The sequence below is a fragment of the Acomys minous genome, assembly GCF_964271855.1.
Source record: "Acomys minous genome assembly, chromosome: 8".
NCBI classification, from domain to species: Eukaryota; Metazoa; Chordata; class Mammalia; order Rodentia; family Muridae; genus Acomys; species Acomys minous.
The window spans coordinates 20163698-20189970 of NC_140489.1; the positions used below are offsets into that span (position 1 = coordinate 20163698).

General features: G+C 43.3%; 1 protein-coding gene across 1 annotated transcript in view; it reads right to left on the reverse strand.

The window, feature by feature from the left end:
* Window positions 1-26273, reverse strand: part of TTC8 (tetratricopeptide repeat domain 8) — a 56929-nt gene that overhangs the window by 4946 nt on the left and 25710 nt on the right. The window contains exons 7-12 of the mRNA XM_084792991.1: window positions 19762-19847; window positions 15939-16026; window positions 13769-13879; window positions 3058-3197; window positions 1456-1630; window positions 1041-1163 (exon numbers count right to left, since the gene is read on the reverse strand). Of these exons, the coding sequence (XP_084649117.1) occupies window positions 1041-1163; window positions 1456-1630; window positions 3058-3197; window positions 13769-13879; window positions 15939-16026; window positions 19762-19847 (723 nt within the window). The remainder of the gene's footprint in view (window positions 1-1040; window positions 1164-1455; window positions 1631-3057; window positions 3198-13768; window positions 13880-15938; window positions 16027-19761; window positions 19848-26273) is intronic.

A 26273-nucleotide genomic window follows, 5' to 3' on the forward strand; every position in this document is an offset into this window, starting at 1 on the left:
ACATAACAAATGCCATCTCTGCTTTCAAGCCGCCAACAATCTGCTTTCTCCACACACCAAGACCTGGTAAAGTGAGAAGAAGGGCATGATGTGCTCGGCCTCGAGGGCTTTTTTTTTTTAGACTAATGTTTGGATGTTTTTTCTAAGGAGACGGTACCTAAGACCCAAGTGATGAAAAGAAACTTGTCATTGCAAGATCCGGAGGATACCACAGACGGCCACAGGGCGACAAAGCCCTGTGTGGTGTGTCTAAAGCAGCAGGACAGCTCGTGTGCTTGAAGTCAGCGAGGCACGAGAACACGGATGTGGTCTCAAAGAATATAAAGGCCACACGGGCCACGGCAGGAAGCTTGGGTTTCATTCCAAATGCATAGAGAAGGAACTGCAGTATTTTAGCAAAGCAATAATAAAATTATATTGTTTTATAACAAAATCCATTAGCCTATTCAGAGGAGTTACGTGCTACTGCTTCATTCATTCATTCATCCATCATTAAGTCACTCAGCAGGCCTCCTGATTGGGGGGGGGGGCTTTAGTAAGCACAGTTGGTAAAGTGCCCTCCCTCCCCCGGGTGTGGTGTGTGTGTAGGAGGGAGGCCAGCCAGGAGGCCCCTGGGATAGTGAAGGGAGGAGACGAGCGTGGGGTAGAGAAGAGGAACCACGTTGAGCCAGGGCTGACAGGACTGCTGAGTAATGTGGGTGTGGGGGTAGCAGACAGAGGAAAGAAGAAAGGAGTGGTTGGTGGGTAGGCGCTAAGGGTGCTCGCACGGGCAGCTAGATCGTGGTGGGAGAGTGTCTTCCGGGTAGTGAAACCATGGAGATGCACGGTATTCTGATTAAGTCAAATGCTCAATTCTGGCCTCAGAGAAATGAAGTGACTTGACCAAGGTCACACAGCTAGTACACGACAGAGCTGGGATTCAGACCCAGGCCTGTTGGCCTCTAGAGCTATTAAAAAGTATAATGCACAATGACAGCCAAGTGTCACAGCTTTCCTTTGAAGAAAGCCACTGTCTGTGGTGACAATGGCACTTCTCTGACCTGTTCAATATGACCCTTCCTCATCTCCAGCACAGCAAGGTTGTTGTAGGCCTCAGCATGGTGGTTGTTGTGGACCAGGGCCAGCCTGAAACACTGATGGGCCAGGTTTGTATCTCCTATTCCCTGCAAAGGAAAGCACATGCTTACACACATGAAGCCCTGCTCTTCCCACTACCATAGCTGCCCTCATTTTGCATATTAATCTTTCTAGCTACATAGAGAAAACAAGCACCAACCACAGCAGCGAAGTGTGAGTTCTGTGTAAGGATTTAACTTGAGGATACAAAACAACTCCCATAATCCTCTATGGTCAAATGGATTTATGATATCTTGAGAATTCCTTCACATGAACGTATAGTGACTTTTCCATAACAGGAAACACACACACACACAAAACAAAACAAAAAACCCATACCACAGCAATGTGCCCCAGGTTGTACCAGACATCAGCTGCCTCTTCTTCATTTTCCGCCAGGAAAAGGGCGCGCTCAAATGAGGTCAGAGTCATATCATACTGCTGGGCGTAGAAGCAACACAGCCCCAGGTTATTGAAGAGCTGGCAGTTGTAAACTCCCATCTGCAAGAGGCGCCTTTTCAAAGGGGAGCACAAAATTTGCTGTCAGACTTAACTTTATAAATGTAAACCTTTTTCTAAAGTTAGAAGTGAATGCCTTCAGTAACCTCAGGACCCCTGAAGAATATTATAACACAAGCACATCAATACATGTTTAAAGCAACGATCACAACTTGCATAGACCATGTGTCCAGGGACAAGCTCAGAAAAGGGTTTGCTGTTGTTATTATTTGTTGTTTTCCAAAGGATTTATCAGAAAGAAAGGACACGGAGCCACAGAGTAAAGCTCACACATGTTACTTCAGGAGCCTCAGTGCCTGCAGGGAATTCCCTGAGGCCTGGTCCAACTTGAGGAGGGTGCTCCACATTGGCCACCGTGCCTTCAGTTGTACCCTGGATTCTGCTGCCTGCACTGCATGGTACAGATTCACTCCCATGAGCCTCTGCCATGGGAGATGTCACGGCAGACGGCTCTGTGTTCCCCACAGCTCTCCCTCGGCTGCTCAAGAGCCCTACTTTGCTTCTATGCAACACTAATCCCACAGAGTTCAGATACACAAATGAAAAGCTAGCCCCGCTGCTGTGGGAAGGCTGTGACCCACTTTAGGGTGGTAAGTGCAGCCAGCTGCATGTGTGCTGGGTGACGTCTGTACACTTTATGGATGCTTGGAAAGAACCTGTCAGCTGTCTGTCTACTCCTTTGTATTACAAGGGCTGAAACTACAGCCAAAAATTAATTTTGGGGCCAATGAGGTGGCTTAGTGAGAAAAAGTGTCTATCCCCAAGCCTGCTCACCTGAGCTTGATCCCTAGGACTCCACGTGGTGGACGGAGGGTGGAGGGTGGATCAAAGGGAATTCTCACACGCAAGCCATGGTACAAGCACCCCACCCGGGCATACACACAAGTAAATAGTGGAGGCAATGTTTAAAAGATGCATTTTAGAAGCCACGTGTAGGATAAAATAAGTATGTGCTCAAAACAGAACCAGCGACCACAATTTACTTATACTTGGAAAAACCTGAAAATACCTCACAAAACAGGTGACTGTGTTTTAAGTCCCCATCAAGGTTCAGGACACAGCGCAACAGCAAACCCCTTCCTGCTTCAGGCTCTCCATCTTTAGGTTTTGGGGTATTAAGAGGCGGTGACAATGAGAAACATTTTAAGTAGCTATTTAGCCTCTGTTGTTTCTTAATGACTAACAGGGACTCACACTGAACTGAAACGAAAGCTTGGCCAGGCAGGTTATGCTTCTTCGGGGTACCAGCCTGCACACCCCCAAAGTACCGAATACCACTTTAATCCTCAGAAAGCAGCCGAGAAATGTGGTTCTTAGATTTATAAACATGCAGCCTATGCATAATGCATAATTTCTCTACATTTTCATTCCATCCCTTTCTTGTTTCACCAGCTTTCCCTGCAGATGCACTGTACTGCCCACCTGTAAAAGCGGAGTGCAATCTCTGGCTGGTCAGAATAAAAGTGGTTGCTTCCAATGCAGGCGATGGCTTCCACGTGAGTATTGTCCTGTTTCAGAACTTCTTTGTAGTATTCTGCTGCAGATGAACTATTGTTCATTTCCTGTTCCCCATCCAGACAGAAGAACAAACCTTTATTGACACTGAACAAGAAGCTGCTTTTTTTTTCTGACTAATTTAAGTTCTTTCGTTCAACAAATATTTATCTGGAGTCTGTCATATGTCGGACTCTGTTCTAGACAGTAGGGACAAAATACTAATGAAAACATGAAGTCATCGTCCCCAAGGAGGTGACAGCTGGTGGGGAAGACAAACAAATGAGTCAGCATGGGACATAATGTATGGCAGGGAAGGAGGAGCAGAGTAAAGGAACCCTGAAGGGTGAGGGGAGAGCGAGGGAGGCAGGACTTGTTTGTTAGTGGTCACCTTGGAAGAGGCCCCGTCCAGACAGATGTAAATGAGGTGAGGTGTGGGAGCCAGCATTTGTGGGGGCAGTCTCATTCAGCAGAGAGACCAAGACACAGAGGCCTAAACTGAAGCATTTCCAAGCGAGCCTGAAAAGGGCATAGTGCCCAGGAGACCGGAGAAGCAGCCAGGCCTTCTGAGGCCATGGGCTGAGCCTCGGACTTCATACAAAGTCAGGAAAACATCAAAGGATTAGAAATCAATCACCTGGTGGCTGACTATAGGGCATACCAAATAGGGAAGAGAAGGCAGAAGAAAGACTGGTTCTAGGAAAGATATGAAAGCAACCCAAACCAAGTGTAGAAATACATGCAGAAGCAAAAACCAAAGGCGCCTTCTGCATCAATGCATACATTTGTAAAGCACTGGTAATCACAGATAAACGTCTCTAATTGTTTACAGAAAGGAACAACACAAATGACCCTTTAGATGACCTTGATTAGGGAGAAAGCATTATGACGAGGGACAGCCACCATTGGCTCCAGAGTGAGAGCGCATGGGAGAGACTGAATCAATCACCCAGAAGTGTCCAATTCCCCACAGGAGCTCTATTAGGAGACGCCCACCACGTACAGCAACTTCGAGGGTCCTGGAGGAGGAGAACCTTCAGTTTCCAAAGACAAAGTTGGCTTCTGACTCTTAGAGGTTCTTGAGGTGGCACGGGGTGGGCAAGCTCCATACTGTGGGATCTAAGCTGGCTTGGCCCAAGGGACACAGAAAGGGGGGCACTAAATAAAAGTACACAATTCGTGGTTGTTCTAAGTCAAGGGACTAGCGGACTGGGCTGACTCATAGCTGCAAGTGGAAGGCAGGGGATGAATTCATTGTAAGTGCTGTGAAAACCACTGCACACTTTGTCAGCTCCATCCCAGAGCTGAGGGGTGTAGCCTGCAATCTACCACTAACATTATTAAAATCTCAGGCACACTCTTAACGACTCTGGGCTTGACCTTGAGCTTCCTGGGTAGCTGGGCTGCAGGTAAATGTCATCACACCTGGCTCAACAAGTATTATTAATAAAGGTTACCACCTCTCAAACCTGCCTCTGCCCAGTCCATCCGCCATGAAACTTCCTGTATGTCCAACTGCACACAGAGCTCTTCTGCCTCTCAACTTACATGGCACTGACTGTCACAGGCTCTTTCCCCAGGAGAACTCTATTGGCGTTAGGTTTGCATCACCACACAGTGTTTCTTTAGACACAGGACTTGTATTTGCTAGAAGACTCACATAGACCAGGACTGTACCCCAGGCCACATCTACATACGTTACACATATAAAGTAATACGTAAGGTAAGTCCTTTCACTCGTGGAGTCAAATTCTTCCAAGTCCTCTTTTCACTTGGTCATTCATGTCTGGGTTTTTTAAACCAGTATTGTCTATGCACATGATGCTTTGCTATTTATATTTTACTAATAATTCTACATGCTTGTGGGATACCGTGTGCAGCCTTGAAAAGGCACGTGGTGTCGAATGCACACATCTGTGGCCTCACTTGCTTCTTGTCTCTTTGTGATGAAGTCAGTTAAGAGCTCCCCCATTGCTCCTTAACAGTGCTCCCCCATTGCTCCTTAACAGTGCTCCCTCACTGCTCCTTAGCAGTGCTCCCCCCACTGCTCCTGACAGTTCTTGCAATGCTGATGCCTGTGCTTTCTGGATCTAACCAGCAGGTGTCAACAAACTCTTTCAGGCTACAGTCAGAAATAATTACCTTGTTCACTGTGTTGGCAAACTGTAATAACTGACAAGAGCTGCAAACGAGAAGAACTACACGTCTGCTGCTACTTGGCTACAAGGATCAGAAGAAATATGGCATATATAAATGCCATGGCGTATTATTCAGAAGACAGAATTATGTCATTTGCAGGAAAATAGATAAAAGTGGAGATCATCATGTTAAGGAAAAGAAGCAAGGCCCAGAAAGACAGGTGTGTGTTCTCTCATATGTGGAATCTAGGCTTTAAAAAAGGCCTGCTGGGCGGTGGTGGCGCGCGCCTTTAATCCCAGCACTTGGAAGGCAGAGGCAGGTGGATCTCTGTGAGTTCGAGGCCAGCCTGGTCTACAAAGGGAGTCCAGGACAGGCAGGGCTACCCAGAGAAACCCTGTCTCGAAAAAAACAAAAACAAAAAGAAAAAAAAAAAAAAGAAGGCCTGAAACAGAAGAGTAGATGGTGAGCAGGAAGGAGGAGGGAAGACAAAAGAGAATGAAGGAGTGGGGAATAAGACATCTGTGGTATAAATGCGTGAGCGTATCAAAGTGAAAACCATTGATTTGTACAGCGGCTGCATGGTAACGAAAGGAAAGATGCTACATATTGTAAGATGCGCCCCAATGCCAGAGATGTTTAAATATGAAAAAGGGGTTTTCTGTGTCTATATGCATATGTGTGTACATGTGTGTTGTACATATACATGTATGGGCATGCATGTGGAAGCCACATGTCAACCTTGGCTGTCATTCTTCAAGTACCAGTCACTTTTATTTTTAAGACAGGACAGGTCATTAGCCTGGAAGCCCCAGGTTAGGCTACGATGCAGGTGCTTGAAGACCGAGCCCACAGATGTCCTATTCTTTCTCAATGAAGTGGTCAACTGCCAACCAGAGCACATTCTCTTTCTTGTGTGTGATATATTTGTGCACACATTTGTCTGCGCATGTGTGCACATGTGGAGGCCAGATGTCAATGCTGGGTGACTTCCTCTATCATTCCTCATCTTGTTTATTTATTTATTTATTTATTTATTGAGAGGGTCTCTCATTGAAACTGGAGCACACTGGGTTAGCTATCCTGGCTGGGTGTCAAGTTCCAGAAATCTCTGTTACTGCCTCTGGGTGCTGGAATTATTATGTGCATACTGCCACACCTGGCTAGTGTTACATGTGCACATCGACATACCTAACTGGGATTATATGTGCACACTGCCACACCTGGCCAGGTTACATGTGTGCACTGACACACCTGGCTGGAGTTACATGTGCACACTGCCACACCTGGCTGGGTTACATGTGCACACTGCCACACCTGGCTGGGTTATATGTGCACACTGCCACACCTGGCTGGGTTACATGTGTACACTGCCACACCTGGCTGGGTTACATGTGCACCCTGCCACACCTGGCTGGGTTACATGTGCACACTGCCACACCTGGCTGGGTTACATGTGCACACTGCCACACCTGGCTGGGTTACATGTGCGCACTGACACACCTGGCTGGGTTACATGTGCACACTGCCACACCTGGCTGGGTTACATGTGCACACTGCCACACCTGGCTGGGTTACATGTGCACACTGCCACACCTGGCTGGGTTACATGTGCACACTGCCACACCTGGCTGGGTTACATGTGTGCACTGACACACCTGGCTGGGTTACATGTGCACACTGCCACACCTGGCTGGGTTACATGTGCACACTGCCACACCTGGCTGGGTTACATGTGCACACTGCCACACCTGGCTGGGTTACATGTGCACACTGCCACACCTGGCTGGGTTACATGTGCACACTGCCACACCTGGCTGGGTTACATGTGCACACTGCCACACCTGGCTGGGTTACATGTGCACACTGCCACACCTGGCTGGGTTACATGTGCACACTGCCACACCTGGCTGGGTTATATGTGCACACTGCCATACCTGGCTGGAGTTACATATGCACACTGCCACACCTGGCTGGGTTACATGTGCACACTGCCACACCTGGCTGGGTTATATGTGCACACTGCCACACCTGGCTGGGTTACATGTGCACACTGCCACACCTGGCTGGGTTATATGTGCACACTGCCACACCTGGCTGGAGTTACATGTGTGCACTGACACACCTGGCTGGGTTACATGTGCACACTGCCACACCTGGCTGGGTTATATGTGCACACCGACACGCCTGTCTGGGATTACAGGTGCACACCACCACACCTGACTCTTTCTGTGGGTTCTGGGGGACGGTCCTGAGTGCTCATGCATGCAAGAGAAACACATTACTGACTAAGCTATTGCCCCAGCCCACTGTGTTTGGGCACTTTCTGGTCAAAACAGACATTTACATCATTGTTCATGGTTTACGTAGTGTTTCATTGTCATGTAGATCACATATGACCCAGTCCATTTTTGGTGAGTCTCAGTTTCTTCACATTTTTATCCAAAAGAATGGAATATAAACATCTCCGAATAACTGGACACTGTAGAAAAAAATCCCCAGAAGTAAAACTGGCCCAAAGAGGAACCAGGTTTTACTTCTCCCTGGTGACTCTAAACAGCTTCCAGGCGGGCTGTGTCGACACATGCTCCCACAGCAGTGCACACACACGGAGTCTGCTTCTTCATACCTTGGACAGCCTAGGCTCTGTGAGACTCCACCTCTGTCAATCCAAGCAAGTCGAAGGTGGCATCATAAGGCTGGTTTGGTGTTTAATTCTTTAATTCTGACAGAGACTGGATGTTTACCATATGAGACACCATACTTGCTTTTTCTGTGAGCTGCCAACTTGTGACCTTTGTCTATTTTCTGAGCTAGCCTGCCTTTTGCCCTTTCATTATTGACATTTTGTGCTGCTATAATAGAACAGCACGTGCAGGGTAATTTATAATGAGCAGAAAATTATTCAGCTATATTTGGAAAGCTGTGGGGCCCAAGATCAAGAGGCATTTGCCTCTGCCTCCCCACCACTGAGATTAAAGGAGTACACCACTATGCTTGGCTTTAGTATATAGGAAATCTATATAGGAAATACAAGTTCTCAAATATCAGTCTTTGCTATTTTTTGTTTTATGACATAAAAACATTTTCCTCATGCAAGACATTGGTGGATGGCTCAGTGGCTAAGAGCACTGAGAGAAGAACTGACACATTGAGAAGAACTGAGTTCGATTCCCAGCACTCATATGATGGTTCACAAGAGCCCATGGGCACCAAACATAAACTGTGGAGCACAGACTTACATGCAGGTCATAAACACCCATGCACATAATAATAACTAGATAATTTTTAAAAATATTTTCTTCATTCTAATTTATACAAATAATGTACCTATGTTTCTTTCTGAAATTTTCAGCTTCTTTGCAGGATGGCTTTTACTATCAACCTGACACAACCTGGAAGCACTTGGGAAGAGTCTTAATTAAGGATTAACTAGATCAGGTTAGCAAGGGGACACCTGTGGCAGACTGGGTTGACTACTGCTATAAGGATGATCCAGACCACTGTGGGCAGCACCATTCCCTAGGCATGGGGTCCTAAACAGTACAAAAGGAGAAAGCCAGACGAGAGCAAGCAAATATGCGCTTATTATTCTCTTTGCTCCTGTCTATAGGTAGGTGTGACTAGCTGCTTGAGTTCATGCCTTGACTTCCCCTCAGTGACGGATTTTAACCTGGGGTTGTAAACCGAATAAACAATTTTTTCCTAAGTTATTTTTGTCGGAATATTTTATCGCAGCAACAAAAATGAAACTAGAATAATTTCATGTTTTGAGGTTTTAACTCCTTAAAGAGCTTAAATCTGAGACTGGAGAGATGGCTCAGTCAGTAAAGTTCTTGTTACAAAACACTGAGGACCTGAGTTAAGTCCCCAGACACACATGAAAAAGCCAGACATGGTGGCAAATGTGTGTATCCCAGTGCTGGGGAGGTAGCTTCCTGGGGCTTGTTACCCAGTCTAGCCCAGCCAGGCTAGAATAATCGATAGCCTCCAGTCTCAAAAAAGGTGGACAGCTCCTAAGGACTGACACTAAGGTTGACCTCTGGCAACACATACATGTGCACATGTCCACAAATAGACACACAATTTAAATCTGGTTGAAATAAGTCTTTTAATACAAGTTATATTTGCTCATTTGCTCCATTTTAAAGTATTTAAATAATACTCTAACAACTCAATTGACTTAACAGTTCGTCTTTGTCACATTGTAAATTCTCAGATAGACTCTTTTGGTCCTTAAACTTATTTCTGCATCAGAACTGGTTAAATCATAATATTTCTAGAAAAGATTCTAATGACATATACTTAAAATAATACTTCCATGTATATATAAATATTACCTCAAGTGTATAATAAACTTAATATTAGTGAGTGATTTTTAAAGTGGTTATTTCTGAGCCAAATCATGAAATGTGAACCACACTTACAGCTGAATTATTTGAAGTAAAGTTGCAAATAGCTTAAAGAGTGCTGGAGCGGTTCTGCTCTGAACAGCAAAGGAGTGTGTTCAAAATACAAAGCCTGCAGCCCGCTTTCCAGGACTGAAACTACAGCAGGAGGAAGATTGATCTCACACTTCTTACATTTGCCTGAGGCTACCCTCACACACGGTAAAGTTGAATAGCATTTGCATGGTTAGGTTTCTAGTTTCAAACATTTTCTAGCAAAGAACAGCTGAAATGAGGGCCTTTCTATCAAAATGCCTCAAAAAAATTCAAAAGCATCAAGAAGTTTAACAAAGACACATGATCTAAGCAAGTGTCTGTAAGAAGCACAAGGAAGCAGAGGCAGTAGGACATGCTCACCAGAAAACAGGAAGCACCCAGACCATGACGGAAGGAACAGAGCAGTAGGGAAAGGACACAGCAGAAGACTCCCTGGGATAAAAGCAACGTCCTCAGAGGCAATTGTAGTGTAGTTGCAAACTAAGGACATGGCTAATTATCTCTCAAACCTCTGCCACACTAAAGAAAAGGAATTCTCTAGAAATCTGGCTCTGGTGTGGCAAGCTTTGGCAGAAGAGAAGTTAATTGTGAAGCCAAGGTGGAGATGCCATGTGCAACCCCTTCTGCTCTACGCTGTCCCTGGCAGTAGGCTGCATTCCGCTCCACATCTTTCTCTCTGCCGCTGCAAACTGCACTCTGAGGAGCAAAGTGCGGAAGGCAGCTGATGAAGGACCACTGGGTACGGTGACACACAATGGCTCCCAGCTCTCTAAAGGTAGAGGAGGATGGAGAGTTGAAGGTCAGTCAGGGAGCCAGAAACAAAGGGAAAAAAACCAAAAGATCTGTTCCAAATCCATGGCCTATCCTAGCGTTAGCAACAGTGGGCATGATAGACAGGTACAGATGGGATTCGTCTGGAAAGCAGTGTGCACTAAAGATGCTAACAGCTTCCTAGCCCTTTCTGCTGACATCTTCTGTCAAAAGGAGAACAAAGTGTCTGAGAGATGCCAAAAGCAGAGTCCAGTGGTCTAATCACCACCCAAAGGTAGGAAAATTAGCAACAGCAAGAACTCCCCTGGATTCAGAAGGTGACTATTTTATTTTCCTTTTAAGCCTCTTGATCAAAGGTTTGTTCATATTCCATTTATTTAAGGTCACGGCAAGTAAAGGTAGAAAAATATTGATAGTACTTGTTTGGAACAGGTCAAAGTCTTCTTTGTATGTATTTATTAAAGGTATTATTTCAAAAAGGAAATTTTCTTCTAGACAATTTAAATATTACTTATTTTCATCCAAAATGCAATTCATTAGTAGGGTGCAGTGGCCTATACCTGTGACCCCAAAACTAAGAGGCTGAGAGGAGAACATCACCGCAATTCAAAGACAACCTGTTAGTTCTAGGCCAGCCTGGCCTACATAATGAGACTCTGTTTCAAGAAATCAAATCAAACAAACCAAATGCAGAATTCATGTTCCTCATACAAATTTCTGAAAAAATAAAAATTATTCACAAGCTATCACCTAGGCCAGCAACCCTTAATCTCTTCCACTTGGCTGCAAAATAATTTACCAATATTACAAGAAGCGTCTTTCAATGAATTTAAAGAAAACAGAGTTGTGCTTGTTCAATATCATATTAAAAAGTTCTAAGCAATTTTAAAGTAAAAAAACCAAAACTATATATTCAGATGATAATTTTATTTATAAAAATATATTTAAGAGGATCTATGCACAAGACCTTAAAATTTAAAGAGTGGCTAATATCAAACTAGCTTTTAAAAAGCAATGCGTTCCTATTCACCAACACTAAACAGAATTACAATAGCTCATTCATAGTAATACATCCACTCATAGTATGCCTAGGAATCTATGTGTGCAGGAAAGAGTTGACAGAAGACCTGAGATTGCTATTCTTAGAAAGGTATGCACTGGGAACTGATTCCTGCTCTCATATAAACCTTCCCAGAAGACAAAAGTGGTTTCTAATGTGACACCCACCATTTGTACTATGTGGCTTGTGCTGATGCCTGGTAACTGTAAGACAGAGTCTGAAGAACTCTGCTACATGATAGGCATGTGGTGTCCACACAGTCTCTAATGAGATTCCTGGTAGACAACAGTCTGCAGTAGCTGTCACAACTTGTTGCTGGGAGAATTAAGTGTGTTCCTTGTGACTCCATGCTGTGACTCTACCCTTCAGGGAAGCTCATTAAGACACAGGATGTTCTCAACAGAGGCGAAATTCCATCCTGCAGGGAAGCTTATTAAGCTCAAGAAGTAAACAACTCAAAGGCTTCAGGAACTCCCTGAAACTGACTAGATGCTTTAGGTTCCTTCTTCCCCAAGCATACACACACTGTAAAGGCTGCATTCTGTAAAGGTAGCATTCTCAGACAAGATGAGTCAGCCAAGACACCTGGAGGAAGCCAACACAAGTCAAACTGCCTAAAAGAGGCAAAGATCAGCAAAGTGTCTTTGGATAGAGCTCAGACCACTCCCCCTAGGTCTCTAACCCTGTTGAGCTGTCTGCCTGCAGGCTAGCAGTATGCTCCAGGTTTCTGGCTTTTGCTATCACTTACGCTGAAGTGGGCTTCAGTTATGCAAGTGTCTGAGTCATTCCTGTTCCTGTAAGTAACCATTCACCTACATTTCTATAGGTAACCTCAATAAATCTCACTGGTTTCCCACTGTGGACTTCGGTGGTATCCATCCTTTTGTCTGTCATTTATTCCCTAGCTGGGATAAGTAGATGTTTATTCCCATCTCTCCAGGCAATGTTGTATAACACTTCACTAGAAGAGGTTTTTTTTGGAAACTCATACCTTGCTTCCTCTGATTTTGTTTTGTATCTTTTTTGCATTAAGAAAAGGTTCCTTTAAAAAGAAATAAAATAAAAAAACAAAACAAAACAAAAAACAAAAACAAAAAAGAAAGAAAAGGTTCCTTGTGAGCCCACTGCATGCTGTGTTTTGGGAGTCGTTTTAAAGGACTGAATTTTAGCATGGCTTGGTGACTTCCACCATAACCTCTTTCTGGAAATAATCACAAACTATTCACTAGAGGACAAAAAGGAACAAAGAAACTTAAGAATTATGTCGTAATTAAGAATGGAAAAAAAGGCCGGGCGTGGTGGCGCACACCTTTAATCCCAGCACTCGGGAGGTAGAGGCAGGCGGATCACTGTGAGTTCGAGGCCAGCCTGGTCTACAAAGCAAGTCCCGGACAGCCAGGGATACACAGAGAAACCCTGTCTCAAAAAACCAAAAAAAAAAAAAGAATGGAGAAAAGGCAGCCTACCTGCCCACCCCACCAAGCAAATATTAACTGTAAATCTAGTCAATATTCCAGCAAGGATTAAAAAAAAAAAGTTCTCAAGGCCTCAGTCTTAAAATCAATACGGAAGAACAAAGAGATAAATTTTCAGCTGTAAAGGAGAAAAACCAGGTGTCAAGATTGTCTAATGTAGCCTTGGGAACACTGTAACGCTATAGTAATTAGCAGGGAAGAAAACGGTCTGTGGGAACGGTCTGTGGTATCTGAGAACATGAATCTAAACTGTGTTAGAGTAAGTAGGAGTCCGAAGCATCTTGACAAGGCACACACACTAGGTGCCATTAGAAAACTATAAAAATGTAGCTAGTATGAGACTGGTAAGAGGCTGGACAAATAGGCTAATGGGCCAGATTAGGAAAACTCAAGCTATAGCTACCAGAAACGAGAAAAGCAGATGTTTGGTGTTACAGATGTTGGGAAAGGATTGTGAAGTGTGCTGAGATCACAGGCTACGCAATCAGGAGAAATAAATTAAATTCCTGTCTTGTACCATCCTATCTTGTATCATTCTAGATGCCTCTGGGTATCTAAGATATTTCATTGTAAAAAACCTAGCTGAAGGAAACACACACAGCAAAATCTCTCCTTATATACTGCTGAATCACGGCCAACAATCTTAATTTTATAAACTGTGCTCTCTACTAGGACCCCAAGGACCTATGAGCTTTTTAAAGTAGCACATAACCTCGATTCTATACCAACTTTTAAAATACTATGAGTCTTACCTCATAGATCCTGGCAATCCCACACAGCAGGGTCACCTCTCCTGGAAACTTATCCAAGCCTTGCTTGAATAGATTTAAAGCAGTCACAGGCTGATCCAATATGATATAAACCTAAAAGCACAATATATTTCAGTAAGAGTATTGGTTCTTAAAATAATAGCATTTGCATGACAAGTTATAATTATTGATTAGCAATGAAGTATCTCCCAGAAATTTCAGTAAGAATGTTCAATGGACATAATTAGATTCTAATAATGACTCTTCAGCTGTCTGTGCATATTGCGCCTGAACTTTATCACCCCAGGATGTGCTTACTGTGGGGTTATTACTGCCACAAAGACTGGGTAATCAGTGAACAAGAATGGGTCTAGGGAATGGGTCTCTCTATCCACACCAGCCCTCCACAGCCCATGACCTTTCTGATGTCCTTTCTGATATCTGTGTCTTTTTGTTTTGTTTCTTGACCCACTGAGTTCAAGCAGAGGATCGAGCATGACGATGGGTTCCACGCTACCAGGAGGAGCCGGTGGACTCACACAAGGGGACAATGGCTGTCCCTCCCCTAGAGTGCTGGGCAGGATGGAGTGTGGCCTTGTAAGTTCTTTCTTCAATCCAGGACTGCCTGACTTTAGGCTTGCTCTCCCGCGGGCAACCGTAACTGCTGTGAGATCGTGAGTGCGCTGGCCGCACTATGCCCAGAGGACACAGCCCACGCCCCTCCCCCTCCCTTGCAGCTCTTTCACTCCTTCTGCTATAGCACGCTTCTTAACTCGGGAATGTTTTACAGATAAGCAACGGTAATCAAGCGTTTTCTTTCAAAGTGGCTTTGATGAGGCTCAGGAAGGGACTTTATTCCAGTACAGGCAGAGCTTCCCTTCTCTGAGATGTTTTACCCCAAAGTGTTCTTAATTTCCGACTTCGGGCATTCTGGAGTATGTAGATATGCATGGTGAGATGCCCAAGGGATGGAGCCCAAGGCCACACATGAAATTCACTGATTTTTTAAAAATTGTTTTTCTTTTTAGTTTATGTGTCTGAGTGTTTTGCCTGATTGTATGTCTGCACATCTAGTGTGAGCCTGGTGCCCTTGGAGACCAGAAGAGGGCGACAGATCACCTGGAACTGGAGTTCAGATGGTCGGGAGCCACCATGTGGGTGCTGGGAATGAGCCTGGGTTCTCTGGGAGATGCTTTGACTGCTGGTTTGTTGTTTTTTTCTTTTTTCCTTCTACAGGTCAGGCTGTTTACATGATAATTTTAGTGCACCTGTGGTTTAACTGTGACACATCCCGTGATATCAGGTGTGGAATTTTCTACTTGTAACATCCATCATGTTGGCAGTCAGTAAATTTCAGACTTGGGAGTATTTCAGATTTCAGATATTCAGCTTAGGAATGTCCACTCTATGTTGAAAACTTCTAGGTGGCCCCTGTACTGGAGCTACAGGTGACAACATGATGCACGACTCAAATCCTTGCTGCTAGCAGCCCAGTGACACTGAAAACTTGACCTCTTGCAGTCTCTTCTTCCTTAGCACACAGGGAAGCATAAAACCTATCCTGTACGGTTACTGTACAGATTAAATTAATCTGTCTTTACTAACAAACCTGCAACAATGGCCTATACTGAATCATGTTCACTAAAACAGAAATAAGACCAGCATTACTCTAGCAGACATGAGTAATTACTGTCCTATAAAGCAGCCTATGAAATGGCCCCTGTTCTTAGAGCAGGGTTTGATAGCACAGGCCTGGAATCTCAGCTACCCAGGAGGCTGAGACAGGGGCATGGTGAGCTCAAAGTCTGTTTGGACTACAGATGAGAGAGGTCCTGTTTCAAAAACAAAGGGGCCTATTCTTTACAACCTGCTCAGGTTTGACACAGGATGCTCTATAGAAAAGGCCTCTCTGTTGCCTAAAGGTGGTGAGTCTATGCTGTTTTCTTTTGTCCTAATAAGCAATCTGTCAAGAGGATTTTCTTCTTTTTCTACAGCCATCAACTCCTTGTGCCGTGGGTACCCTCCATATGTTTATATTTTTCACTTGCTATAAAAAAAATAAGTCTGAACATATTAACTTGCCAAATATTCTTGAAGGAATTGGCAACTATCCCCTCATGCAATGGCCAGCACCCTAAGACAGTTTTCACTCAAATTAAGGATATTTACTTACTTTTGCCAGATAGAGAAATGTATCAACCATTTCCTGCTGCTTCAGGGCGGATTTAAACTGCTTCTCTGCTTCACGGTACAGCCCTAACCTAGAAATAGCCATTAAAAAAAAATCAGCTGTTCAATTGAGAAATCAACAGCACATCGTGTTTTTCAAGCCCCGAGGATATGAACAGACATATCTCATGATGGAGCAGGCATATACCAATAGGAAATGCTGTACACACGAGAGTAACATGTTTGTGAACAAAAGCTAGCAAAGCCACCTGTCTCCCTTAGTCATGTCTAGCTGTGTCTCAAACGGTGTGCAGGACTGAAGCCGCCTCGCAGCAGGACCACGAGCTGTCTGCAAGCGAGGTCACATCAGTTCACCACTGGGAGAGCTTACGACCAGCTGCACACATGGCAAGTGACCTGAATAAATATGGAGCCGCCACTTTGCCGGAAGGAGTGGAAGACGGCATTTCTTTGAAAACATCTCCTTCTAAAGACAAAACCCTCCAGACCCATTTCGTTACAGCTATACTGCTTTGAGGAGAATGCTTGCCACTTGCATACTACAGCTGTATCATTTTTTTTTCTCCAAATCTGGTTTTTCTTTGCCTCTAGTGGACTGCCTCCTCTGTGAGCCTGAAATTTGCTCCTCATCTAAGTGATGATGTCAGTGTCCTCTTTTGTGGCCTAGGAAGCTTTGCTGCCACCAGGACAGTCACTGAAGCACACACAGCTTTCATTCAACTTGTCCTTAGTAGACCTGATATACCTGCTACTAACTACCTATTCTTAACAATCTAAGGGCTACTTAGACATTAATTTTTGTGAAATAAACTAAAACATATTTACAGTATGCTCCACTGTGCTAATGTCATGTAAAGGGTGGAAAGAATAGCTTTGATAATTTTTCAAGGTCTAGACTTCAAGCACTGGTGCAGCTGATACACTAGCAGCTGCTGGAAGACGGGATTAAAGTGACTAAAGGTGGCTTCAGCAGATTAAAGTAAAGCTAGAGGGCATGTGGTGAGGCAGAAGCCTCTTCCTCTTCAAAGCCCCATCCACTTCACAGACTATGTGTAAAATATTATCAGTGAACCCCAAAGTTCTGAGAAATAGAAATAATAAAAAATAAAATAAACAAATTTTATGGGGAAAAGGTGTATTTGGCAACTAAGGAATGATACCAGAATATGACCCCTGGCTTCTGCATGGACACACATTCAGTCAGTCAGTCAGTCAGTCACTCATTCTCTCTCTCTCTCTCTCTGTCTCTCTCTGTCTGTCTGTCTGTCTGTCTGTCTGTCTGTCTCTCTCTCTCTCTCTCTCTCTCTCTCTCTCACACACACACACACACACACACTCATAAAACATAGACACACCACTAACAACATAACAACAACAAAAAAGACATTCATCAAGTTCACCAGCTCAAATCAATATCAGAGTCCAGAGAGACAGTACCCACAATTCCACCTGCCTTTTCTCTGCACATGAAGTCAACAGGACTGTGAAGCATCGCTGTAAACACATTTCACGATGTTAAAGAGACATGAAAATGAAGAGAATAATGTGCGCATCCTGAAAGTGATGACAAGTAAAAGCAAAATGTGTTCACTAGCTGAGATGGCCGCCGAGAAAAACTACTTATGGGAAAGTGAGTAAATCGATAAAATCGTGGCTGAGACTTCAACAGTTAGAGAAGGTGTATGCTGTGTTGCATTTCCAGGGTAGTTAACGATGGCATAGGCATGCAGGCTGGAAAGTGGATAGCATGTTAGGAACAGGCTAAGGAAGCTAGTTTACCTGAAAGGACATAACTATGCAAAGAGTGAGAGAGATGGGAAAGCAGGTGAACTGGGGCAACAGCAGGAGACTACAACAGTGCAAGTGCAATCATCAGGGGAGCCAACAGCAGCTGCCGGCACAGCTCCCCTCACTATACTCAGGAAGGGTTGATGTGATGAGAGGCTGGAGACAGAAAACCCAGGGAAGAAGTTACTCTCAGCACTCAACAACAGATAGTAAAAAGCTCAGAAGTCAGTCGGTGACTCTCAACGCGTGGGTCATGATAAATATCAGATATTTATATTTCAATTCATAACAGTAGTAAAATTATAGTTATGAAGTAGCGATGGAAATAATTTTATGGTTGGGGGGTCACCACAACATGAGGAACTGTATTAAAGGGTCACAGCATTAGACTGAGAACCATTGCAGTAATAAACCATCTGATAATAAAACGTCCAGAATTGGGGCACTGGAGTGGGTTGGGTAGTAGGAGAGGGACATGCAGAGTGCAGATGTAGAACTTAGGTCAGGAACAAAGAGGCTGAAGTCAGCATCAGGCTGATCCTCTAGTAAGGCAAACTTGATCTCAGCAGTGGACATGGCAAGGTCTTCCACTGGCTACCCAGTGTGCTCCGCCCCTGCTTCCACAGTAATGGGAACCATAATACTCATCTGAAAGTGCGAACAATCTAAGAAATCTTTGTGATCCTATTTGAGAGCAGTTGCTCACTAAATATTTGGCTAAGTGGATGAATGTACAAGTGAGTACACAGCAAAGATGTTCTGAGAGACAGAACAATCTTTAATATGCCAAGATGCACTCATTCGATGACGGCATGATCATATAAATGGCATCATGCTGGGCAGGAGAGTCTGAGTGATGCTTCCCTTTAATTATTAACCATGTCTGAAGGTTCTGGATAGAAGCTCAAGATGTTAAAACTGTCTTTAAGAATTAAACTCATAAGATTTTAATGTTATAATGATCTCACATTATCTTTTGGTACAAAATACTTTTCAATTTGTCAGTGAGAAAAAAAGCAATTCAGAGTTCTATGTGAGATGTCTACATAGAAAGTAATCTTAATCTCCGTGGCAGTGAGAAGCGCTTTCAGGCCATTTGCCTTCTTTTTCTCTCAGAGCTAGTCTACAGATGTTGATGGTGCTCACAATAACCAAAGCCAAGCTTGAGTTGTGAAAATAAAAACCAATTTACCATTATAAAATATGAATGCTCCTCCTTCCCATTTTTTCTGAAAGTTCTAAATTTTCTGAATATCAGCAGCGAGTTTCAGATCCTACATGTTGCCAAATATGAAATTAGTTACAACTTTGCTGACCTCTTAGCTTGTTTCAAATGTATTTAAACACTAAGCACATCTGGAGATATTTGGGTCCTAGAAAAACAATTAGGACTATGGATGGGACAGGAGCAGACTGGGTGGTAATCCTCACTCCAAAGACTGAGGCAGAAAGATGAGGAGGGCAAGGCCAGCCTGGGCTACACAGGGCCATTCTGTCTGAACTAAAGAAATGAAGTATTACTAAGACAATCAGAGCCAGAAAATGGAGCTGAAATTCTTGCTGTATCACATCTCAGCCCTATAACTTTAGACAACCAGCTTCACACCGGGGAGGCTCAGCCTTTCTCAAATGAGCGGCCACCTGCAGGTGTCATGAGCCTTAAGAGATGACGTAAGGTCCAGCAAGCCGGTTCCTATCTGTAAGGAGCCCTACCGATGTGACACATTTGTGTAAGCGAGGAATTGAGAGCCAGGAGGACAAACTCATGTGACCACAGTGGGCTCCAGTCCCAGGTTTGTCACAAACCAGCTCCTGGTGAAAATCACAACCAAACTCCAGCCTTGGCTTCCTTCTGTGACACGTTCTCAGGACACCAGCTCCTAACTGTTGTCACATGATTGTTCAGAAATGTTTGTTCAAATAAGCCCAAGTTGTCTTTGTTTCATTACCATGTTTTATAACATAAAAATATTTACACTTTTAAGACTTTCACAGATAATGAAGATTTTTTTTTTTACCTGTAGTAACATTTTCCAATCTGTACTTTCCACCACCAGTCCTTGTACTGAGCATGCTCCGTGGAAAGGGACGCCAAATCCAAAGCCTTTGAAAACAATTCATTTTCAATTATGATTTTCTTTTCTAACAGCAAACAGGCAGGAGGATAAAGAATGAAATAAACTAGATAATTAGCATCCATCAAAACATGTATTAGAAATTAGATAAAACTCGTGTTGCCCAAGTTTCCAGATGGCCCCACCAATTTCCCCTCCATAATCAGTTCCAGGCCATAGCTCTGACAGCACACAAGCTGGAGACACTGATTGCAGGGAGGCAGATGCACAATGCATCAGAACACAGTTTCAATAGACAAGGCACAAAACTGAAATGTAAAACACTAGAATTTTACACTCTTCCTAATTTGTATCTACTCTCTAAAGATTCAAAATGCCTCAAAATTCAGTGATGTCAAGCGTTCTGCATGTAAGATGGATCCAGTGATCGTCCCCATTTTAAACACAGATGTAGAGAAAGGGAAGGGGCAGGTAAGCAGATAGAAAGGGGATTTGGAAGGGTAGGGGCCATTGCTCAGGGTAGAGTATTTGTATCACATCAATGGCTAATCCTGGGTTCAGACTCTAGTCACACCAGAGGAGAAATGAAGTATCAGTTTGCTTTAGAGCCTGGGGATCAGGCCTTAGTGGGTGAAGTGCTTGCTGTGCAGGCATGAAGACATGTTTTCAGATCCCCAGCTGCCACAAAACGCTGGGTGCATTTACCTATAACCTCCAAACCAGGGAGCACAGACGTGAATTCAGAACAAGAAAGAAAGGGGTTTTTGAAGAATGGGATTACAAAGAAGGAGCAAAGACGTCTGAGTATTCGGGTAACTGCTGCCTTCAATGACCACAACTCAATCACTCTGACATCACTTTACCTTCTAGTATCTGCAGTGGTCAGAGACATCAGAGCCCCTGGACTTGGAATTATAGGTGGTGTACAACTCCAGTTGTGGGTGCTGGGACCAGAACTCTTGCTGGGTCATCAGCAGGAGCTGTATGCTCTTAACCCCTGAGCCATCTATCCACCACTAATTTCATGGTTTTATCTTTTTCCTTCCAGTGTTTTTACATGGTCACACAAGGGATAATCAATAAAGAATTGGGATTCTTCTGGAGAGGAAGTCGAAAGCCTTTTGACAAAGGAACAAGGGGAGCAAGCCTTTACACAAAGTTGAAGTTCACAGAAATCTTAAAAGGTCTATAAAGATTCAGTGATTAGAATTGGAGTTATTACTTATATGAGAATTCTGATTTTTAATTCTTGTCTTCTCACTGTTGGAACTGTTTCTTTCTGGAGTCAGTGTCAGTATAACCAGGATAGCCAACAGTTCCATTAAAGCAACACTTGGGTATTGTATTCTATTATCTCAAGACGCATCCCCTATTACTGTCCTCTTTAATATCAGCTCTCTTCTGAAATCAATGCCAGAAAACTCCCCTCAACCTCCTATTGCAAATTAATTACTTTTCCACGTGTCCTTTATCTCTCTTGCTCCAGGGGAGACCTCTAAATATGCAAACTACTTATCCAGGAATGATGTCACCACGCTGAGCTTCTAATGGACCTAAAAAAAAAAAAATCAACATCTCTACTTGAATGCTATGGAAATTAAAAACAAGCTGCATATGACTATGCTTTCATGTGCATGTTTTTCTTTCCCCCTCTAGCTAGAAATAAGGTGAAGACAAAAGATGAGGGAGAAGTATGACTTCGAGGGGCATTATCTCTGCAACAGCAGGAAACTGTTCAGAGCGCTCTGTTCAGGCTTGCAGTGTATAGATCTGCGTATGTTAACTGTGACTCAGTCTTTATTAAGACCCTTCCCAGCAAACATATCACAGTCACAAACATATAAACAGACCTTCTACTTTTTAAGGAAAAGCTTCTTATGTGCCCTGACTTCCTAAGGTCAGATGCATGCTTATGACGGGTGACCGAGTTTGCCTTCAGTTACAATCCAGAATCAAGTCTAGTATGGAGGAACCAGATGTTCCTGTAAACCCCATTAAGGGAAATATAGTCTGCCTAGATAATAAAAATGGTAGGAAACAGTTACATCTTAGCAATTGTTATTTACACGCAGGCTTGGGATTAATAGACAAGAATACTTGTGATGAGTCCTGAAGGCCTCTGCGCTCCCTGAGGGGGAACACCCCTTGTGGTTGTTTGAATGAGACTGTTCATGTACTTGAACACTTGGCTTCCGATGGTTGCACAGTCTGAGGAAGTTTAGAAGGTGTGGCCTTGCTGGAGGAAATATGTCACTAGAGGGCTGCTTTGAAAGCTTAAAGATTCATGCCATTTCCAGTTGCTCTCTCTGCTTTGTGCTTGCATTTCAAGATGTGAGTTCTCAGCATCCTATTCCAGCTCCCTTGCCTGCCTGCTGCCTCCTATCAACTCTCTGGAACCTTAGGCCAGAATAAACTCTTTCTTCTCTAAATTGTCTCAGTCATAAGAACAGAAAAGAAGCTAATACACCTTCTTTCCATCTCTGATATTCTGGAATGTCACTGTGCTCACAAGAAGCTGTAGTAGATGTAAACATGTTTTTGTTTTGATCCTAAGTATCAGATGTGAAACAGATTTGTGTGAGGGCACATGATATTTGCCCACTAGAAAAGGAACTGTCTCTTGTGGGGGCATGGTCTTTGCCAGTTGATAAATATTCTGTATGGACTATGGGAGAGTAGAAATAGTCCAAATAACAAAGAGCACGGGATTTTGCATTGCTTTTCATCACTTGGCTGTTCATCGCTCCACTTAGAAGAGGCTGCTGTGTTTGCTGTTGCTCCCACTGCCTCTTGTTCCTGCTGCTGGAATTCTGATGATGAAGAGTGGGATCTCCCCAAGGAACTGAGTCCAAAAAGGTCTATTTCCACTGTCCCTATTTACCTCCTTTCTCTCTTATCTAGGGTAGATGGGCTGGAAGGGAAGTAGAGGCATTATAGAACCCCAAAGTCAGCTTTTAAAAAGATCAAAGCCTACAAGAGGCACTTGAAGATGACTTGCTCAGGGCATTAACTAGAGTCCTTGCTTCTGACTGGTGTGGAAAACAGTTCAAGAATAGTTCACAGTACTCTTAATAGTTACCTCTAGTGGTCTCTCTATCAACAGAAAGATATAAAATCGCAGACCCACACGTCACTTTAGTTTTGTCAATAATGTCCCCAAATAGGAGCACAGAGACAGAAATATATTGTCACATCAAAGGTTAGTTTTACTTTCTCAGTATTTAAATGCCACTTCACAGTTCTTGATATTTACCTATAATATGCCATACATTTATGCAAAATACTTGTGAAAATTTTGAAGGTCATCCAAAGTAGTACATACAAAAGCAGCTCTGATTTCATTAGTATGCTAAAAAAACAGAGCCCTCCCTTCTTTTTTCTTTTCCCAGTTAAAGCTGAAAATATATAAAAGTTTTTTTTTAATGCCCTGTTTGAACTCATTATCTAAATCCTTTTTGGTAAATAATATTTGTGATAAAATCTAAAATGACATTTTAATGTGAGTGTCTTCTCCAAAGAGCACTGTGCATAAATAAGTATGTGTGTGAGAGCATGCAAGCTGGTGAGAGGAGAAAACAGTCAGACAGCTGTCTGCCCAGCATCCTCCACCAACCACAGGACCAACGCAAGGGCTTCACTAATTATATGTTTTAGGAATAAGCCTGTCATTCCATAAGTGCAAACAGGAGATGGAGCTCGTACTTTTCACTAAATACAAACAAAAACAAGCTACCTCCCTGAATGTTCTACGCTAGAGTGACTAGCACATGAATATGACGAGGGCCCAATTAGGAGCACTTACATTTACAGAGGGTTCTTAATGTATAGCTAATATATAAGCCAAAGGTTGCTATTTAATCAGGAAACTTATGAAAAATTTGAAAAGACAATAGGAAATGAGAATCTCCAGTGGTGCTGGGAGGTCAGGATGCTTTCTATACTGTGGGAATCCAAGTGGCTGGTGCACTGTGGGCATTCAAGTCACACGGAAGGAAGACATACTAAATCTATTCTCAAGAGATACAGCCAAGTATGCCTAAAGTATCTGTGCGTGTATATTTAGCTGTAACTCTATTTAACATTCTGAATGAATACTTCTGATTTAACATTATATAAAACAAAGATTTGTAGTTTCCATGATTTTGGTAATTATCGTTTTAATGGCTACATGAGAAGTCCATCTTGCTCTTCATGATAATTTATCAACTGTGCTCTGCAGCACCAAGCATTCGTGTTGTTTTTCAAATATGTTTGCTATTATGTCTAATACTATAATGATCATTGCAAATACTGCCATTTTCCCTGATTTTTCTTTAGGAACTGAAATGAGAGAAGAAATTAAGCAAATGTGTTTACGGCTATCTGCTTCTGTTATCATTCTATTTTCTAAATTGTACCCTTCGCAACATTATCTACAATTTGTAATAATTTGACATTCCCACTAAGCATCCTAAAGTCCTTTATTTTACATTTCTTGTTGGCAAGAAAATGCATCTCTACTGCCCCTGCTTCTTGCTATTCCCCAAACTGTCTGTCCCTGGTCATTTCTATGTCCGTAGGAAGCCCTCTGAGGGCTGGGAAAGTGCCTGCAGGTAAACCCCTCCTGACCAGGAGTTTGAATCCCTAGACTTCACCAAGGGTGTGTGGTGAGTTGCCTGCTATCCCAGAGCACAGGGCAACAAGGAGGCAGGGGGGGGGGGGCAAAGACAGGGACACTCTTAGTATCCTAGACTAGTAGCTGAAGTAACAAGCTCCAGGTTTAGAGAGACTCGGCCTCGATATATATGGTACACTGTGATTAAGGAAGATATTTGATAACAACAGCAGGCCTCCATGCATTTGCATGCACATGGAAAAACATACATGTGTGCCCACATACATATAAACATCCATATACATACCACATATATGCCAGAAAAAAAGCTTTCTTAAAAATTCAGATAATCCTTTTAAATATGACAAGCAATATTTAAAATCACCCTATAGATATATTTTCCCTTCTGCCCACTATATAGAAATTGTATATGAGAAGCAGCCAATTTCTTGCCTTTGCAATTGTTTCACAAATGTAACCCATGAAGTAGTTTGATTGTTGAACTCTGTGTGTGTGTGTGTGTGTATGTATGTGTGTACATGTACTGATGTGCATGTGTACATGCATGTGGAAGCCAAAGGGCAACCTGCGTGTCATTCCTCCAGAGCCAGCTAACTTTTTATTGAGACTGGGTCTCCAGGCTGGCTCACCTATTAGGCTAGGCTGGCCCACAAGCCCCGAGGAATCTGCTCATCCCCACTCCCCAGCACTACGATTATAAACACACGCCACCAGGATTAAACTTGGGTTCTTGCACTTGTAAGGCAAGTGCATTTCTGGGGCAGCTCCCTAGCTCTAGCTTAAGCTTTGTTATTTCATTGACCCCATGTCTAAAAGGACAACCCTAAACAAGCTTCCTCCGTTGTCATGTAATGAATCAAAATGACCTGCTGCCACGTCTCACAGTCTGCTCAGCACTATCTGCTTGGTTTGAATATATTAAGTCAGTCTTCATCAACATAATCTTATGAAATCACAAATAGAGACTCAGGTTCCCATTAAGATTTCACATCATTTTCTTGTTCCTGGGATGTATTTAAAGGTCGTTTTGCTACGGGTTTTTTTTTTCTATTAATTCACTGATTTCTTTTAATGAACTACCTTCCCTGGTGAGGTTGTTATACGGAACTCAGGCTTTCTGATGCTGCCAAGGGTCCTCAACTCTATTTCCTACGTTTGAATAAGTGTTTTCTAGCACTTCTATAATTTCAGAATACATTCTACAGCAGCGGTTCCCAGTCACCACTGGGCACCAGCACTGCCCGTGGAGTCCAGAAAAACAGCAGAGTCTCCGCCTCCCTGGAGACTCTCATTTTGGAAATGTAGCACAAACCTACACAGCCATGGCTATGAAATTACACAGGTACTTAAGGAAGAGAGGCCCTTCTGCATTTCTATTTCTAGGTCAATGAGAATGGAGTCTGCCAATACAAACATAGAGGGCAAAGGCTTGGGACGGCCTGCCTTCCTCTGCCCTTGATCTCAGGACTGAAGCAGTAGCTGGCATGCTCTGTCCCTCAAAGTGACACGGGACAAAAGAACAGATGCCCTCTCAGTAAAGGAATTAATTTTAAACAAACAAACAAACAAACAAACCCCGAGTATAAAGCCAAACGTGGTGGCTTGCACCTATAATCCTAGCACTTGGTGGGCAGAGGCAGAGGCAGGTGGAGTAAGAGTCAAGGCCAGTCTGGGCTACATGGTGAGATCCTGTTTCCAGAAACAAACAAAACAAAACAAAACTGTCTAAAACCAGATTTGTGACAAATTTAGGAGTTAGAGATTCAGGCAGTGTTACATATCATCCCACTAGAAGCCTCTATGAGCCTGACAGTAAACAAACCCACTGGGTTCTGTTTAC